Genomic DNA, 17,466 nt, shown 5'->3' with positions numbered 1-17,466 from the left:
AATATTGGAAGAAATTTAAAACAACCATGCTCACACTTTCTTACATTCCTTTTCTAAGTACGTAAAATCGAAAGGGACCACCTTCCCTGTCACAACACCGCCCCCCAGAGGTGGCCCTCAGTGACCATGGATGATTTCTGGCGTGTAGCCCAAGTTCTATTTCCCCCTCTACTAGCCATACTTAAAACTTATGTGGTGGAAAATGTTTCATTTCAGCAATATCCTTTCTACTGTTACCTTTCCACAAAGCAACAAAACTAACAAAAATATGGCCATATTTAGGGGTTGTGGTTCTGCAAACCTAGTACCCTCGTGGCCGTGGTCATTTTAGGAACAGAGCCTCCTGCGAGGGCCGGAAGAACAGAGGTCTGCTTACCTACTGCTCATCTGCCACCGTCTCAAAATATCTGATTATAGGGACCTGCGGCATCCTCTCTGGCCCTTCCAATTGAAGCTATTAGTTAAAAAACATTTTAACTTCAATTAGTGGCACAACAACGAAAACAACAAAAGACGCTTGACCATGTTGGTAATTTTGTTAAATTTATATTTTGAAATAAAAATTGATAACTCCTTACAAAATCATCACATAGGAACATACTTTAAGATACCGTTACATGCTGTGTTTACTTAGAAAAAGTTACAGACATAGTAAAAAAAACTGTCATTTACAAATGTGAGTTGCTTTCTTTGAGCAAAAGGAAGCTTGAGAATGAGAGCCAGGCCTCCTGAGTGAGGAGCTGGAGCCCGCCTCCGGGGCGGGGCGGGGCGGGGCTGCCCTGCTCCCTCGAGTTGTTTCCTGGGCACCTAAGCGGGAACACTGGATGCCTTCTCAGTCCTGTGGGCCATGGCCCTTGCATTTCGGAGAGCAGTAAGCAATGATAACAGCACCGTTTTCCTTTGATTGCAGACTTCAGAAGAACGTGCTCAGGTATTTTACTACAGAGGGCGCTCCGGTTTTTGTTTGACTCTCATCATCTTTGGAAAGCTTCCATCTCAGAGTTTCTGATTTGGTTCGGTGTCTTGGAGAGCCCTCCTCTGGGACAGTCTCCACGCACACAGCCCTTTTCCTGGAGCCGGAGCCTGCGGTCCTGCCTTCATTACACGGGCTGTGCCGTCTGTGCTCAGGCCCAAACCACCTTGTACTGACAAAGGGCCCCGCACTGGTTTACTATGTCCTGCTCACATTTCACGGTTTATCACATCAGTTGTATTTTAGTATGTTCCCATGGAATGTCTTCCATTCACGATGCTATCAGCTGGGTCTGCTTGGGAGGTTTTTACCTAACAGGTCTTCAGGTTGCTCAGGAACAAACCGGGAGAACGTGCTGGCTGGTGAGCTGCCGTATAGCACCTTCGAGTTCTAGCTCTCTCTCCTGCTAGTAAGGATGCATTCAGCCTTAAAAGTGTCAACTTAGATTGCTCACACTTTCAAATAAAATATTTAGGTTCTTTTTCAATATTAAACATGATTTTTTACAACAAATACATGTTCAGCATAAACATTACCATATGCTCCGATAAATGGCCTACAAACACAGCTAATTCATCCGAAGATACCAATTCTAAAATCAAGGTCCTCATGCCTTTGACCATGCACATGGCCCCTAAATTCTAGGACACATTATTCCATCACCACACATTATTCTATCATCATTTCTATAGTTTGACGAAAACTAAAATGCATACTCTTAAATGAGAGCATATCAGTATCAATGAAATTCGTTACTCAATGTTTAATTCCATAATTACTTGAAAATTCAGAGCATAGCACCACTAAAACTTGCTAATTATCAGAGCTTTTAATTTACAATCAGTTCCTCTCATAATTGTACCACTACCATTTATTCCTAATTAAATTCAATTTCAACTACCCGATTCTGAGTTTGAGGTAGCGTCATAGTGGCTCTATTGCTATGAAGGTATCCCCGGGAATACCAGAGTAGATTTAAATGAGGGAAGACACAATATAAAACCATTTTCCCCACTTGGCAAACAAACTAAAAAAAAAATCATACATTTCTTTAGTGATAAAAATACAGTTCTTTTGTGAGCATAGACACAATGCACGGAATCTGTTTCTTTGCATGAAAAGTAGAGTCAAAGGAAAAGGACTCAAATTCTGTTGCCACCTTCCGGTTAACCCGAGTGAGAATGTGCATGAGCTCCAGCTTGCGCGAGTACTGCTTCAGCATCGCACAGAGCGACTGGATGAACCAGGACCCGTCCTTTGAATTTCGCCAGGAATAGTAACCTACAAGGCAAACATAGCCAAAGCGCCATGGGTATCCGACTCTAAATTACCACATAACCATGAGGGTAACACACGCACAAACTTCCGTCGGTATTGTTAGCCATCAAAAGGAAAAAAGTAAATAAATGACAGGTTTGGTTTCGGGGAAATGATGCTGAGGGGAAAGAAAACAGAAACATGTGTTGTACACAACGCTGCTTTCGACCAGGAAACAGAAGAAACGGGGATGAACTTCACCACTGAGTTGCTGAGAGTTCTCCTTTCGGGCTTCCTCCCAAAGGGGAAGAACAGGTGAACACGCAGACGAAGGGGCAAAAGGCTCATTCTAAGGAGCACGGTATTCAATCAGACTATTGGTTTAGCCAAGAAATAAACTGCTTATGTGTGCACACATGTGAGTGTCCTAAATTTGACTACAGGGCACCCGAACAAAGTGTGATACACTCATTACAGAGTATTAAAGTCCACAATGGAAAACGGTGTGTTTATTGTACTTTTTTCAGATTAACTATTGTGTTCATTGCTTTTAATTTAGAAATACTTTACTTGGAAAAATCATATTCGAAAACGTAACTCTGTCTAAAAATACATTTATCCTGTACTTCAAAACTCTGGGATAGCCTGAGTTAGTTGAATAAATAAATAACTGTACGCACAACAGTTATTTACACGATGATATGTGCAACACATAAACAAAGCAGAGGCTAATAACCTATTTGTGTATCATTTACTTTATTTCTTTTGCCTCATTCCACTTCTACCCTCCAAGTACGACTCATATTTAACTTTTCAATTTCCCATCTTCCAAAGAATTCCTGGAAAACATACCTCTCCCCTATTCCAAGAAGTGGGTGAAGCGCCAAGTTGGCCTATGTTACAATACAGTATCCTATCTGGTATTAGGTTCATGAATGACACTGTAAGTTGCTTCCTTATAGGTGTCTATTTTCTAGCCAAACTTGGCTAAAACCCACTTTTTGAGACCTTTCTGTGGTCAAGGTACCCTAAAACACAAACAAGTTAGCTATTTTTTATGGATATCAAAATACTGACAGCTTTTGGAACATACTCTCCATTGTTTAAACCGTACCGGTACATGTAACATTTAGGGTTTGTGACTTCTTACCAGGTGCTGTAGAATACGCATACAAGAAGTCTGCCTCCACTGGAATTTTCTGACATGCCATGTCATCATCAATATTACTGTCAGTCTCAATACCGCAGTCCAGTTCTGTACCTCGGCAGGCCTAGCCATTAGAGAAGAAACGTTTATTTTTTTAAAACGTGTACACACATAACTGATTTCTAAGAAATGTAAAGGCTATGTAAAAGTTGATGTTAATTATGCAGAATCTTTTTGATGCAAGTCTAAAATTAAGATTCATCTGCATCTCCTAGTGGTAGTTAAAATGAATAAGAAAGTAACAATAGTTCAGTAGCTTCAGGGAAAATTCCTTTGGCTAATCCACAATTGAGTGAATCAATCCCCAATAATCCTCCGTAGCCAAGTTGCTCAGTTATAGATTACCTGAATAATGAAAAGTTTGGGCTTTCCAGCTAGACTTCTACAGTAATCCCCTCGGAAAAAACTTGTTAATTTTCTCAGGTCAACAGGTCCATTTGTTCCAAAAATTATTCCTTCGTCACCATGGCTTAGAAGCACGCAAACAAAACTGCTCCTTTTGCTATGATCTTCTTTAGAAACTGGAAGAATGTTTACAAATAAGAAAACAAACAAACAAAAAACAACACAACTCTATTCAACAATCTCATACATACTATCTATATAATAAAAGTGTAATATGCTAATTAAACCAGATAGCCTAACGACCTTCCGGATGAAGCCGGGGCTGCGAGGACCGAGCCCCTTGCACGGATTTCGTGCATTGGGCCTCTAGTATGGGAATAAGATGAAGAAACTGAGAACAGAACTAAGAGATCATCTAAACCCAACTAGGGGCACGAATAACTCTGATCTTGCCTATATAAAACACATAGAGTAGAATTATGCACAGTATAGTTCTACAATTCCTCTGTTTTATTATTATATGTATAATTACAGCTAGACCTTGGACAATAAAATTGTCCTTGGATAAAACTGGACAATGAAGGCATTCTTTTATTAATTACTTCTTACCGCTGCACATCAGTTCCACAATTTCCTCGCGGGTAAGATCATTTTTGTTCCTGACTTCGTATTTCAAGTTTGTGAATGTTTCCCTGAGGTTTGCTGCATCGACATCTGTACCCGACCGAGATGCCATTCCTTGAAACAGAAAGCATTACTTTCATTTGGATTTTTTTTTAAAAAGATTAACTGCTCTGAAATGAAATGAACTTTTCAATAATTCACACAATTGACAATAATCCACAATAAAATTAAATTATTATCACAGTGACACGAAGTCGTTTTAATTCCTGAGCATCTGAGACGCTTCCTATGTGAGCTTTCAGCGTGCCATAGTGTAAGCAGACGCCAGTGTGCTCTAGTCACCAGGATGTCTTTCACAGCTGCTAGACGGTGACAACAGAAACAACTCAAATGCCTAAAGGGCGATTTGGTTACATACGTTAGGACTCATTTATATAATGGAATACTGTGTTGCCATTAAAATTACTGTAGACAAAATTTTGCCATGGGAAATGGTCATTTCTTAAAAAAGCCTAAAGAATAATCAATAATTTTTTAAAATTTTATGAATTTATTTATTTAGTTGTTGTTAATCCTTGCCCAAGGATACTTTTTCATTGATCTTTAGAGAGAGAAAAAGAGATAGGGAGGAAAGACAGAGAGAAACATCGATGTGAGAGAAAGCAGCCCCAACCAGGGCCCTCTTGCACTAGCCCCGACCAGGGCCTGGGCCAGGGAGGAGCCTGCAACCGAGGTACGTGCCCTTGACCGGAATCGAACCCGGAACCCTTTGGTCCACAGGTCGGCACTCTGTCCACTGAGCCAAACCAGCTAGGGCAATAATAATTTTTTAGAGAAAAAAATTATATGTATCTAAAAATACATACATCTCACACACTGAGAGGAACTGTATTTCTTTGATTGTATGTTCCCCACAATTTTAATATACATCGCTACTTTCACAATGTCTTTTTACGAAATAAAAAATGAAAACACAAACCATTACCAAATGATACTGCTCACCGGCATTCTGCTATGGGCAATCTCCTTTAATCCTTCCACCCACCATGAGACAGTTACTACAACTGGCTTCATCTGTCCAGATGTAGGACACAAACACACAGGAGCAAAGCCAGTGTGAGGCCTCGACCCAGGGTCCTGGGCTTTCATCACACCTTTGTAGCACCTTCCCCATAAGCGTACAGTTTGACTCTACCAGGCACTCAGACTAAAAATGCTAAAGTGTTGGGGGGAACACACCTTAGAATTGATTAAAATGAAGATGCATGAATGGAAAAAGAATGTCTTTACCTCCAAAATATTATTTATGAGTAGTGTAATTACGAGTGATTTTAATTTTTCTCTTTGGCTCATCTGAAATTTCTATTATGGGCATATATTATTTTTATAATTTCCAAGGGGCTTTTTAAAAATTTTGAGAGAGGAAGAGAGAGGGAGAGAGAAATATCGACGTGAAAGTGAAACAACGGGCTGGCTCCTGCACGACCCTACCAGGGATGAAGCCGGCCACCAGAGCATGTGCCCTGCCCGGGAATCAAACCTGCAACCTTTCCGTGCCAGGGACAATGCCCAACCAACTGAGCCACACTGGCCAGGGCTGACTTCCCCAAGGTTTCACCATTGGAAAGGACATGCACTGTGTGACAAGGTGACCGAATTCTGGTCCTGGTTTGTGGGCACTTGGTGGTAGAAGAGAAAACATCAGACTGCCAGAGATTGTTGTGAAAACCTGACCTTGAAATCTCAAAGCAGAAAAGAAGCTCACTCTGAGGCTAAAATCAGGCTACTGGTCTAAGTGTTTTTTAGGGAAAGAGTGGAATGACAACCTTTTTTATAAAAGCACAGGTTCAATGGAAAATTCTACAGGAGAAGGGAATCATTACTAGCAATGTGAGGCACCACATCTAATGGCTGAATGTGGCATCTCCATTTATAGCCAATAAAGGCAGTAAATATGGTGCCATTCAGGTTTAGACATCTATTTTCAACTGATCACTCCTCACTTCTATAGCAAACCTAACATCAAATCCTGCTTCCCTTTCCAGTGTAATCTCGCTTCTTCCCATTTTCACCACCACTCTGGATCTGCTGTCTCTAGTGTCTTTAAATAAAAATTAATTCTAATATGATTTAATATGCCAATTCAAAGAATTATCAGAGCATCAACTTATAGGTGAAAAAATTGACAAAAATAGCCAAAATGTTCATTCTTATGGTCAATTTTGCAAATCAAGTGAATGGTATATTTAGGGTGTGGAATATTATATAATCATTAAAATATCAGATACAAAAATTACAAATGCTTATATTACAGTAAGTGGAACAAGCAGGATACAATGTTGCTTGCATATTATGAATAAAATTAAGCTTTGAAAGAAACTGTCAAGGAAAAAATAGCAAGCAATGTATCACGCTGTTAAATAGCTTTTTAGGCTTGTGAGGAATTTGTTTTTTACAACTTACTATTCTAATCTTCTAAAAACATTCTGAAAGGTATTATTAGATTCAAATTGTACACCATAGAGGCCGAGAAGGGGATTTAGTGATCATGCCACGTGAACCTAATAGGAGTTTCAGTACAGTGTTGGAGGTGGAAAACAGGGAATACCAGTTTAAGGGGGTTGGAAGGAAGTGAAGATGGCAAGCTTAAAGCACAAGTTTTTAAAATGTAGGGAAGGAGACAAAAATTAGATCCAAACTTACGAGGAAGCAGGACAAAAGAAAGGTCTCATTGAGACGGGGAGTCTGTCATCTTTGCAGGGAAGAGGAAAAAGTCAACAGGGCACGTGAAGACATGGGAAGTGAAGAAACAGGGAGTGGGCTCAGAGCTGGCTGGGGTCAGGCGCCAGGGCTGAGGCCAGCTCGGCCATAAGTTACCTGTGGGACTCTGTGCAGGGAGCTTAACCTTTAGCATCTAAGAGTGGTTACTTTTCAGGGCTGCTGTAAAAATTAGATGAGACAATACCTCTGAGGTACCCTGCAGTTCCTGGAAAGGAAAAACACTACTACTTACTATTTGTTGTGATCCTCTCATTAGCATAAAAGAGGGGGCAGATGGATAAGGAAGCAAGGGCTACAGAAGTCAGGGCAGAGAGGCCGACATCCAGCTAAGAGGCTAGGTGTTGGAAAAGGGAGAGATTTTGATGATGGTAGAAGATTAGCCACGGAGGAGTTCACCTGTGTTGTAGAGCCTGTAGCATCCTGCTCTATCTCCACTTCATGGCTATTCTGTGTCATCTATATGTATAAAAGCCTAAGCGACCATTACGACCTAACGACCGGCCGGTAGTTATGACATGCACTGACCCAGACCTTCCTGCTGGGGCCCTGACAGCCCCAAATCTGGGTCACCTGCACCCCAGACCCAGACAGGAGGGAAGAGGGAGCCTGATTCCTCGTGGAATCAGCCAATCTCTCTCGCCCTCCCACCCCCAGCCCCCATCAGCCCCGATTGCCGGCCAGGCTGAGGGACCCCATTCGTGCACCCGAATTCGTGCACCGGGCCTTTAGTAGTGTAATAACATCAATACTACCTTTCACATTATGCCAAATATAAATGGTACAAATATTTGAAGAGTTAAAAAAAATTAGGTCATGATACATACCAGTATTTTTATCGAAGTTCTTATTATTAATTATTATACATAAGCCCATTTCGGGATAATCCATTTTGTAAGTATTGTCCAAGGATATTCCAGAGTCCATTGATTTGCTGCCATGGAAGGGCTTTCTGTTAGGAAATCAAACAACAGTTTACAAAGGTTGCTGTTCTCATTGATACAACTGTATCGCCCATAAGCACAGTGAGCATTTGTAGAATCCCTTTCGCAGAAGAGGAAATGACCACTACGAGGCTAAGTGAGGTGCCGAAGGTCACGTAGATGCCGTGTCAGCGCCAAGGCTGAAGGTATGTGTTGGCCTTGAGTGCAGGCTTTTAATCTCTATACTCTGCTTTCCTCTGAATTTTACTAAATTCCATCAAATACATTTTTCACTTTAAAAAATTTTTTGTAACTTTGTGAAATAGTTTATCTTTCAAGGTAAGAGTAAGACCTTAAAAATTACCCTGAAATGATAGGAAACCAACAAAAGGCAGCTATGACTCAAAGCACAATATGTATCACAATTTCTAAATTGTTCCTTAAAACCTATGAGCTGAACAAATTAAAAATTTATTAATACATAGAATCACTATTGTAAATACTGGAAAATACTCATCTGAAGGCCACTTATCCTAAAACCTCTATTATCCAGACCAGGGCCAGTCAACTTTTCCTCAAAAGGGCCAAATACTAAGCATTTTAAGCTTGCAGGCCACACAGTGTCCGTGGCAGCTACTCCACTCTGCTGGTGAAAGTAGCCCAGGGTGATATTTAAACAAACGGGTGTGGTTATGTTCCAATAAAACTTGACCAAGAGTGCAAGCATGACCCCTGGTCTAGACCGGGAATCAGGAAACAACAGGTCTGGGGACAAACATCGGTATCTACAGTCCACGCACTCTGCACTTTATCAGAGAGCACTGTACATTACACACCGCTCTAAAAAAGTGGTTGGGAAAAGATTAGAACAGAAAGTTGTAAGTTAAGGAAGTCAAGGTCAAAAACAAACAATTATATTTAACTCAAGGTGAAGATCCCGCATTTTACAGATAAGGAAGTTCAAACTCTGAAAGCTGAGTGACTTGTTGAAGGTCACACAGATTATGGATCCCGGAATTAATTCCCCACCACCTCCTGCTGCCCCTTAGAGTACATGCGCCTCTACAGACAATAATAAAATAGCTAGACTGGTAGGGGACATACTGATAAACAGCAGAGACTCAAAAACCTTAGGAACATGATGAAACATACCACAGGATCAAAACAGACCTAAATCTATTTTGGGCTCCCATGCAATTTGCTATTAAATTATGTTCTAGTACGATATAAAAAGATATGAAAATGTGTAAATCATTTTGAATGGGTTTAAAAAGAAATTAAAATCCTCTAAAATGAGATCATATACCAAAGTTTAATTTCTAGGAAAATCCCTTCACTAAACAAATCATAGCTAAATTCTTATGGGCAACCTGTTAATAGTATTGCTGTAATACTATTTAGTACTAGAATTAGTCTGTAATTCCCTGAATGGTCCAGAATAATAATACTGGGTCCCAGAAATAAACTTTTAGAATTAAAAGTATCACAAGAGATCCCAAATAGATAATAAAGACATGAATTAAGAGTGTTTGAGTTTTATCTCTTTCCTTTCTCTATCTGCTGGTTATTGGAAGCATTAACACACAGAATATTCCAAACAGAAAGAATGAGAAAATAAAGGGTAAAAGGTAATCTAAAACTAGGCAAGTTTTCTCCAGATTGAGAATTGGCATTTCATGTTAGCCTTAAAACTTATAAATAAACAGGAGGCCAAAAACACCCCCTCTCGCCCCCCCCCCCCTTACCCCAACATGAACCCTCTCACCCTGCAGAGCAGTTTGGGGAGGGACAGGAGCCTTTGAGTCCTGCCTCTCCTGTGAGGCCCCTCTGTTTCCGGGACGGGGCTTCCGAGTAGGGGCACAGCAATGGATCTGGTCTTTCCCTCCCTGTTACCCACAGTTCTGGGAGATCTTTGTTTTAAAGAGGAGACTCGGGGGAGAGGTTAACATGCGGAAAGCCACACAGCTGTTGAGGCAGAAAGCCAAGTGGGTCTCTCCGGCTTGGCGCCCAATCCCCTTGCGGCTTCCCCACTCCTCGGAATTTGCTGTATCACAACCGTCTGTCTCTCATTACACAGATCCCATGGAAATACTCACATGTCCGAATTCCTGATGGACTTAGAATCCACTGAGTTTTCAGTGTCCTCCATGGGTACTTCTGTTAACTAGAATATAAAGAAAATAGAAATGAGTCAAAGTCAGCCACTATACGATCACTGCCTTATATTCATTATTCCAAAGATTATTTCTCCAAGTTAATGCATAACATGGACATTCCCACATTAGGTTGCCACTCCTCCCTCTGCTCCCTCTGCACGGATAAAGGTTTCTGTGAGTCGAACCTGAGAATAATCCTTTGTAAAGGTGTGTGTAATGCAGCCCATTACTCCCTCAATCTCTTTTTCTTTTTTAACCGAGGAAGAGTAATTACAGTTTTACACCGAGATCGAAATGACAAGAAGGCTACCAGTTGGGGCTGTCCTTGCTGGGGGAAGGACCAGCAAGCACAGAGGTCCTGCAAGGGCCTGGTGTATTCATGGTCAGGAAGGCCAGTTCAGACAGTGCACGGTAAAGGGAGGGAAGGCGCGAAGGGAGGTTACGCAGGAAAGGCGAGATCACACAGGACCTTCGGAGCCGAGGGCAGCTCCGGTTCTGTCCTGGCGGCCAGGGGACACCACGGAGTGTTCTCAGCACAGGAGCAGCCTGCTCTCAGAAGACCGCCCTGGCTGCTGGGCAGAGGAGCAGCCGCTGTAAAGGCTGGCAGAGGCACACAGGCCAGCGGAAAGCCTTCCGGAATAGTCCTGGCAAGTGATGATGGGAGTCTGACCTAGAGCTGAACAGTGGATAAAGGCGGTCAAGAGGCTGGAACTCAGGGACAGATCGGGGCTGGAGGAATACTGGGCACTCCGGTACTTGGAGGGTTCCTGGAGGAAGTAGGCCGAAGAGAGGTGGTGGTGGTCGGTGGTGGCGGGATCAGGTGAAGGTGGGGTACCAGAGCACGCGGAAGTCTTTCAAGGAGGGTTGGGCTGCTTCAGCTCTTGCTAAGAGGCCAGTTCAGAAGAGGTCAGGAGACCATTGGCTTAAAGTCATGCGCACAGTGGGGGTTGTTAGGAAAAACTGTCCAAGACTTGGAAATGGGCAAAGAAAATGACGAGATATGATTTCAGTGTGGTGCTGGGCACTGCCTTCAGGAATCTCAGGGACTGCCTGGTTCCCTAGGGAGTCCTAGCTCTACTTTCTGATATCAGAGATGAGACAGACAGTTTTGTTTCAGGAAGGTAGTTGGTGGCTAAACGAAAATAACAACATGAATTCTTTCAGAATAGGATTTATAAGAGAGTCTAATTATTTGAGAAGGATTTCTCAGGAACAAACACTATAATATACTTTGTTCCTTCATTATTAGTATCTGAGTAATATATACACTGAGTGGCCAGATTATTATGTGTTCAGAGATCATAATAATCTGGCCACTCAGTGTATACTGCAACAGTATCAGTGGACCTTCATACACTATGAAAAGATTAGGTAACGGTAAATACAATCCTCATTGCACCAGACAGGGGCACATTTGCTCTCTCACTGTCACCATCTGCTTTTCCCACATGAAGGCACCAGCCCCACTCCTGGGAGCAGGGCCCTCTGCCTGCAGGAGTTGGTGTCAGACTCGGCATTACCTCATGGCCATTAGCTAATGCCTGGCTGCATGCAAGCTGTGCCGGGGCTGGTGACCTCATCTTAGGAGGACAAAAAAGTTATCCCCCATGGGAAAATTTAATGCCCTCGATACTAATAGGAGTTTAAGTTCTTAGAACATTTTCAGCTGACAAAACATAAATAGGAAATTATACAATAGGAGTTTTAAAAACATATGCTGGCACAGCAGTGACTTAACACTGTTTGTTTCTGTCTGTACGTAATTATTTCCATCAATTCAGGATATTGATGGTATTAGGTCTCGGACAAGTTCTAAGTACGTCTACCAATTGAAACGAGACAACCGGAAATCGGGTCTTAGAATCTCAATCTCCTCTAGTCCCTATATCCTTTCAGCACTTAGCACTAAAGCTACAAGAGTCAGATCTTCAAAAAATCAGTGCAATAAGAAGTAAAGCAGAATTAATCATCTACAGAGTTAAGGCAGAGGAATAAAAGTTAATTTTTTGGGGGGTAAAATTGAAATTTTGATTTGAAATTATGAAGTATTAAAATTTGGAGGGAAAAAACGAAACCCTGGTATTAAAATGAATAGTTAGAAAGTGTGCTAATGGTAAAGGTTTCAAAATGAGATATTAAATTAGTATAACCAGCCTGAGAGATTCCTACTCAGCTAACGTGTCACCCACATAGGCTGTTCCGGGCCTGGTCTCTGTCCTAACGGGTTTTAAATCTCAAAATGACACATAAGAACTAACGCTGCTCACTTTTGAATCATCTCCATGAATATAGATCCCTTAAAAAAAATTTGTAAGATTCACCAAAACAGCTAGCCAAAGAAAAGGTCCGAAAACCACAATGCCTATGTCACTTGAGTGTTGGGAACAAAGTGTAACGTAATAACAGTTCCTCTCTAGCAGGCTCATCCGGGCAAGACTGGGGGAAGAGGCACCGTTACGTATGGATTATTTATTTACGTATTTCTGGTCAGTCCTTCCAACCTCGCTGAGGGATCATGATTCCCACTTCATAGTTCAGTCGACTGATGCTTAGAGCAGTTAAGCAACTGAGAAGTGCAGAGCCAGGATGCAAACCAGGATCTGTCTGTGCAGACTCCCACTGGTCCACACAGCTTAGTCACATACAGGAAGGGTAATACGATCGATATTTCCAGAGAAGGAAACAAAAATCCCTAACAAGAAGCTCTAATCCCGAGGAGACAAAGGCATAAGTTACATGGGAGAAATGGACTGAAGAGACACGGAAATGGTATATAGTAGCCCGGGGGGTGTGGGTCAGTGGTTGAGCTTCGACCTATGAACCAGGAGGGAATTTGGAGGGAAAAAACAAAACCCTGGTATTAAAATGAATAGCCAGACCGATTCCCGGTCAAGGCACCTGCCTAAGTTCCAGGCTTGACCTCCAGAAGGGGGCGTGCAGGAGGCAGCCGATCAATGATTCTCTCTCATCATTGCTGTTTCTATTCTCCCTCTCCCTTCCTCTCTGAAATCAGTAAAAATGTATTTAAAAAAATAGTACATAGTAGGCTTACTTTAATTAACAAAGGAAACAGAAATGATGGTTAGGGTGCTTCTGAGGCATCTGGGTTACTTACTTCTAAAAGTAAAATAACCCATTTCATGTTAAGCAGCCAGTATAAGTCATGAAGACACATTTTCCAATCTCGGTTTCTCTCTACAGGAACCCTCTGTTAGAAGGGTTCCTGGAACACCATGCCTCTGCCAAAGAACACGAAAAACGCCAGGAGTGTATTTATTACCTGCCAGGGGGCAAAGTCTCAAAAGCTGTCACGTTTCCAGATTTAGTAAGTGAAACAGAAAGAACATACTCTGCACAGTAGTTTGGATAAGATTTCTGCTATAATGTGCTTGAGGTTCTGTTGGAATTGTTTCCCATCTGGTCTCTGAATTTCTTTAGGGACTTATAAGAAGCACCAAAGCTGGATATTGTCACTGGGCCTGGCAAAGTTGATCTTTTAATATTTATTTTATAATTAAGGTGAAAACACACCACCGGCAAATAAAATTAAATACAACAAAATCAAGTTTTCGTTGTGCCCTACAAACAAAACCCGAAAAGACAGACTAGCGTGCTCCCCACTTCAAAGCCACAAGCCTTGCAAGAGGTCTGTCTTCCCCTCTTCTGAGGCCCTAAGATAGTATTTTTGGGGGGACAAAGGGGGAATGGGAAAGTCCTTGCAGACCTAAATATGTTGTATGGCACCCAGGCAGAGTGAAGGACCTTGGATGCCTTTTATGAAAATCACAGATCACCTATAAAGCCTCCTTCCTCCCGCTGAGAACCACTCCTCCGTAGAAGTAGAAGCTGATTCAGGTTTACAACCACCTGCCTTCCAGAGCACGTCTGACACTGAGAAGCTAGTCTCAGGGGTACCGATTCATTTGTCCGATAATAATCTGTGTGCAGAGTACTGTAGTAAACCCTGAGAGTACCGAGTAATGGGGGAGACCAGGATCCTATCCCTATGTGGGACTTACACAATGCTCACTGGTATTCCAAAGTGGCCCAACAAGGCAGAGGCCAGACAAGGTCAAGTTTGTGTCAGATAATGTCATCTTATTCCACCCTAATTCAGAAGCTCTGTTAGCAATTTGAAGGCAAGAACAAAATAGGCAGAGAAATAACAACATTACATAGAGATTTACAAAGCATTGTCACAGATACTGCATTTTATACTCACAACCACCTCATGAAGCGTGTATATTACTTATGCCTAATTTATGGGTGAGCTGGTAAAGTGCAGCCCTTGGGATCTGGCTACAGAGGACCTATTCCCCAGCCCCCTCCATTACATTCATATTTGTTAAATGTGTACAAAACAGTATCTAACCGTCTAAGAACTCCTACATCTTTCCTAGCCCCACAAACACCCGTCAGTGCTCCCATCTGTGAAGCAGAGCTTACAAAACTATCTAATAGTAGGCACCAGAATGGACTTAATGCCATTCATGAAAATAAAGACTGCTTTCTAGCATTAGAAGGGGGATGAAGCCGTAAGAGATTGTGTTAAATTAGGTTTGAAAGAAAAACAGCAAAGAAGCACTGCAAATGTCTTTATCAGATAAGATATCAGTCTTTTAAAATGGCAGGAGGCAAGGCCTTTTTTTTCAGGATAGTAAAAGCAAACCTGATTTAATGAGGTACAGAGTTTCATCTTTTTTACTGGGAACAGGTTTTATTGCCAAACTCCAATAAACTGTCCATTCATTCATTAAAATACATGATAACTTTCAACAGCCTTCTTTTGCAAAAGAGCAGAACAGAACCAGAGCTCAAACACCAGGTTGTGATGGGAATGACTTAAGCTCTACATTTCATTCTTAGAGGTCATGTATGTACAACACATTCAAACTGGCCGAGCACACTTTGATACAGGCTGGTCTCACCACCGTGCTCAGCACCTGTTCAATCTCGCACACTCACATTGTTACAGCCACTCAATATTTCACCTCTACCATTCCTTTCTGATCCACATCTTTTAATTTGCTAAGTCATCCTGAAACAGAAAGCTTTTCTGGATAGGGCGTACCGGCAATAATTAGAAAGCACAAATTTGCAGGGTGGACAGTTCCAGGCCCTGGTATGGAAAAAAACAGTACACAAGCGACTGCAAAGGATATGACTCTTTTCTTAGGAAGTGACACGTGCAAAAGGGACACATAATGGGAAAACTTTGAAGTGTTTAGTAAGAATGGAAACATACATAGGGGTTCCTCAAGCAGATGTGATGGAGGGAGAGAGGGAATGCCAAGTGTGTCAGGCAGAGAACAAGTATGAAGATCCGCATGGCTGCCCTGGCCTGTTTAGCTCAGTGGATAGAGCCCTCCGTCTGTGGACAGAAGGGTCCCGGGTTCAATTCCCTTGAAGGGCATGTATCCGTTGCAGGCTAGATTCCCAGCCCTGGTTGGGGCTGTGGGAGGCAACCAATTGATGTGTCTCTCGGTCTCTTTCCCTCCTTTCTACTCTCCCTAAAAGTCAATGGGAACATATCCTCAAGGGAGGATTAACAAAAAACAAAACCAAACCAAAGATCTGCATGGCTATGTAGAAAGGGAAGAGGCCCTATAAGCAAAGATAAGGTGGGGGAGGGACCAAGGAGCCTACCTGGGCTTGGCTTTAAGAGACTGGGTTTAACATTCGGGCAAAGGAATGGCTTTCCAGGTTTTTATTTTGTAAGGACCCCTCAGCCTGTGCTATCTAGAATAGGGGGTGCGGTGGGGGAGGGCAGCAGGTCTGGAAGTATGGAGGAGACCTGTAACCAGGGGAGAGCCTAGGGTGGCTGAAGTCCAGGATAGAAAGAAGTAGACAGGTCTAGTGGGCATGCAGGAGGCCAAGGTGGTTTGGCGGCCAACTGGGGAAGGAGCTCAGAAAGAGCTGCGAAGATCGGTTCCTGGTTTGCTGGTTTGGGTGTCACAAGGAAAGCAGCAGCTGCCTTGAGAACAAGACACGCTTTAAACAGAGTGACCCTCTCCTTCCACACGGCCTGGGAGAGGGGTGGGGGCGGGAGGGAGGTGAGAGCAGATGGGGGTGGGGTTCAAAGCAGCTCCCAGGTGACTTTGGCCTTGCATACAAAGCCACAGGGATGAATGAGCTGGAAGGATGGATGCACGAGGTCTCGAGAGGCACAGGAATTTAAAGCTTCAAATTACTTCGCGGGAAAACTGAGTCACACAATAAACGCGAGAAAAACCTAAGCCCGAGATAGAAAATATCCGAGACCACCACCCCAGTCCAATAAAGGGAGGAGCAGCCCCAGGGCCAGCGCCGCATCCACCGCACCACACCCGCCTCCTGCCCGGCGGCCTCCTGCCCTCTGGACATTGTTTCTGGCCGCCCATCTTCCTCCGCACCTCCCCGACCCAAATCTCAGCCCGCAGCCCTGGCCACTCTCCCTTCCCAAGCATCCCGCTGCCCGCCGCCCCGGGATCCAGCCTCCTGCTGCCCGGCCTCGGCCCCCGGCCCGACCTCCGAGGCCTTCCCCCCCCCCCCCCCCGGGCTCCGCGCCCCGGGTCCAGCCTCCTGCTTCCCGCCCGCCCGCCCGCCTCCTTACCCCTCACCATCGGCCTGGCCGCTCCTGGCCCGGCCTCTGGATCATCGGTCCGGCCTCCACACCCCAGCCCGGCCTCCACACCCCAGCCCGGCCTCCCCCCTCCCCCCACCCAGGCCGGGACTCCTGCTCCGTGGGCCTCAGCGCAAGTCCTCGCCACCCCGGTCGTGGCAGAACAAAAGATCCGCTGCCCGGACCGAGCCCTTCGCCCCCGTCACCCTGGAGCCGCTGCAGGCCCGAGCTGGGCCCAGAGGGGGCGCTGGGCTTGGGAGGATGGAGGGAGCGGGCCCAGGACTGCGGGCCCCGCGGGAGAAGGGGCGAGGGCAGCACTCACCGCACCGCCCGCGCACAGCCTCCGCACCGCCCGCGCACAGCCACCGCACAGCCCGCGCACAGCCACCGCACCGCCGGCTCACAGCCTCCGCACAGCCCCAGCCTCCGCACAGCCGCCTCTCAGCTCCGTCTCCGCTCGGTTTACGCGGCGAGAGACCGGCGTCCAGATACCGAGCTGGGCCCCGCTGGCCCCGCCCCTCGGGCCCCTCGGGCCCCGCCGCCTAGCTAGGCCCCGCCCCTAGGGCTCCGCTGGCCCCGCCCCACAGGGCCCCGCCTCCTTG

The 17,466-nt window shown here is 44.2% G+C and overlaps 1 protein-coding gene across 4 annotated transcripts; it reads right to left on the bottom strand.

The window, feature by feature from the left end:
• Positions 1–522: 522 nt before the first annotated feature.
• CASP3 (caspase 3) lies at positions 523–17,383 on the bottom strand. 4 transcript variants are annotated; one of them, XM_054720145.1, is made up of 7 exons: positions 17,187–17,383; positions 10,204–10,271; positions 8,012–8,136; positions 4,392–4,520; positions 3,783–3,958; positions 3,381–3,501; positions 523–1,379 (listed from the first exon to the last, which is right to left on the bottom strand). In XM_054720145.1, the coding sequence occupies exons 2-7, from the start codon at positions 10,254–10,256 to the stop codon at positions 1,285–1,287; spliced, it is 699 nt and encodes a 232-aa protein (XP_054576120.1). In that variant the 5' UTR covers positions 10,257–10,271; positions 17,187–17,383; the 3' UTR covers positions 523–1,284. The 4 variants fall into 4 exon arrangements, with proteins under 4 accessions (XP_054576120.1, XP_054576121.1, XP_054576118.1 ...); XM_054720146.1 differs by having other exon boundaries at positions 523–1,376; XM_054720143.1 differs by having other exon boundaries at positions 1,317–2,254.
• Between the last annotated feature and the right edge of the window lie 83 nt (positions 17,384–17,466).

Source organism: Eptesicus fuscus, chromosome 8 (genome assembly GCF_027574615.1).
Source record: "Eptesicus fuscus isolate TK198812 chromosome 8, DD_ASM_mEF_20220401, whole genome shotgun sequence".
Taxonomy (NCBI): Eukaryota; Metazoa; Chordata; class Mammalia; order Chiroptera; family Vespertilionidae; genus Eptesicus; species Eptesicus fuscus.
Note: the sequence above shows the minus strand (reverse complement) of the source record. Positions and strands in the feature narration are given on the sequence as shown.

Excerpts from the sequence above, each read along its gene's own strand:
- CASP3 (XM_054720143.1), bottom strand. The coding sequence starts at position 10,256 with ATGGAGGACACTGAAAACTCAGTGGATTCTAAGTCCATCAGGAATTCG. Across the intron at positions 8,137-10,203 it reads TCCATCAGGAATTCGGACAT|AAAGCCCTTCCATGGCAGCA; the intron begins GTGAGTATTTCC and ends ATTTCCTAACAG. Across the intron at positions 4,521-8,011 it reads GAACTTCGATAAAAATACTG|GAATGGCATCTCGGTCGGGT; the intron begins GTATGTATCATG and ends TTCTGTTTCAAG.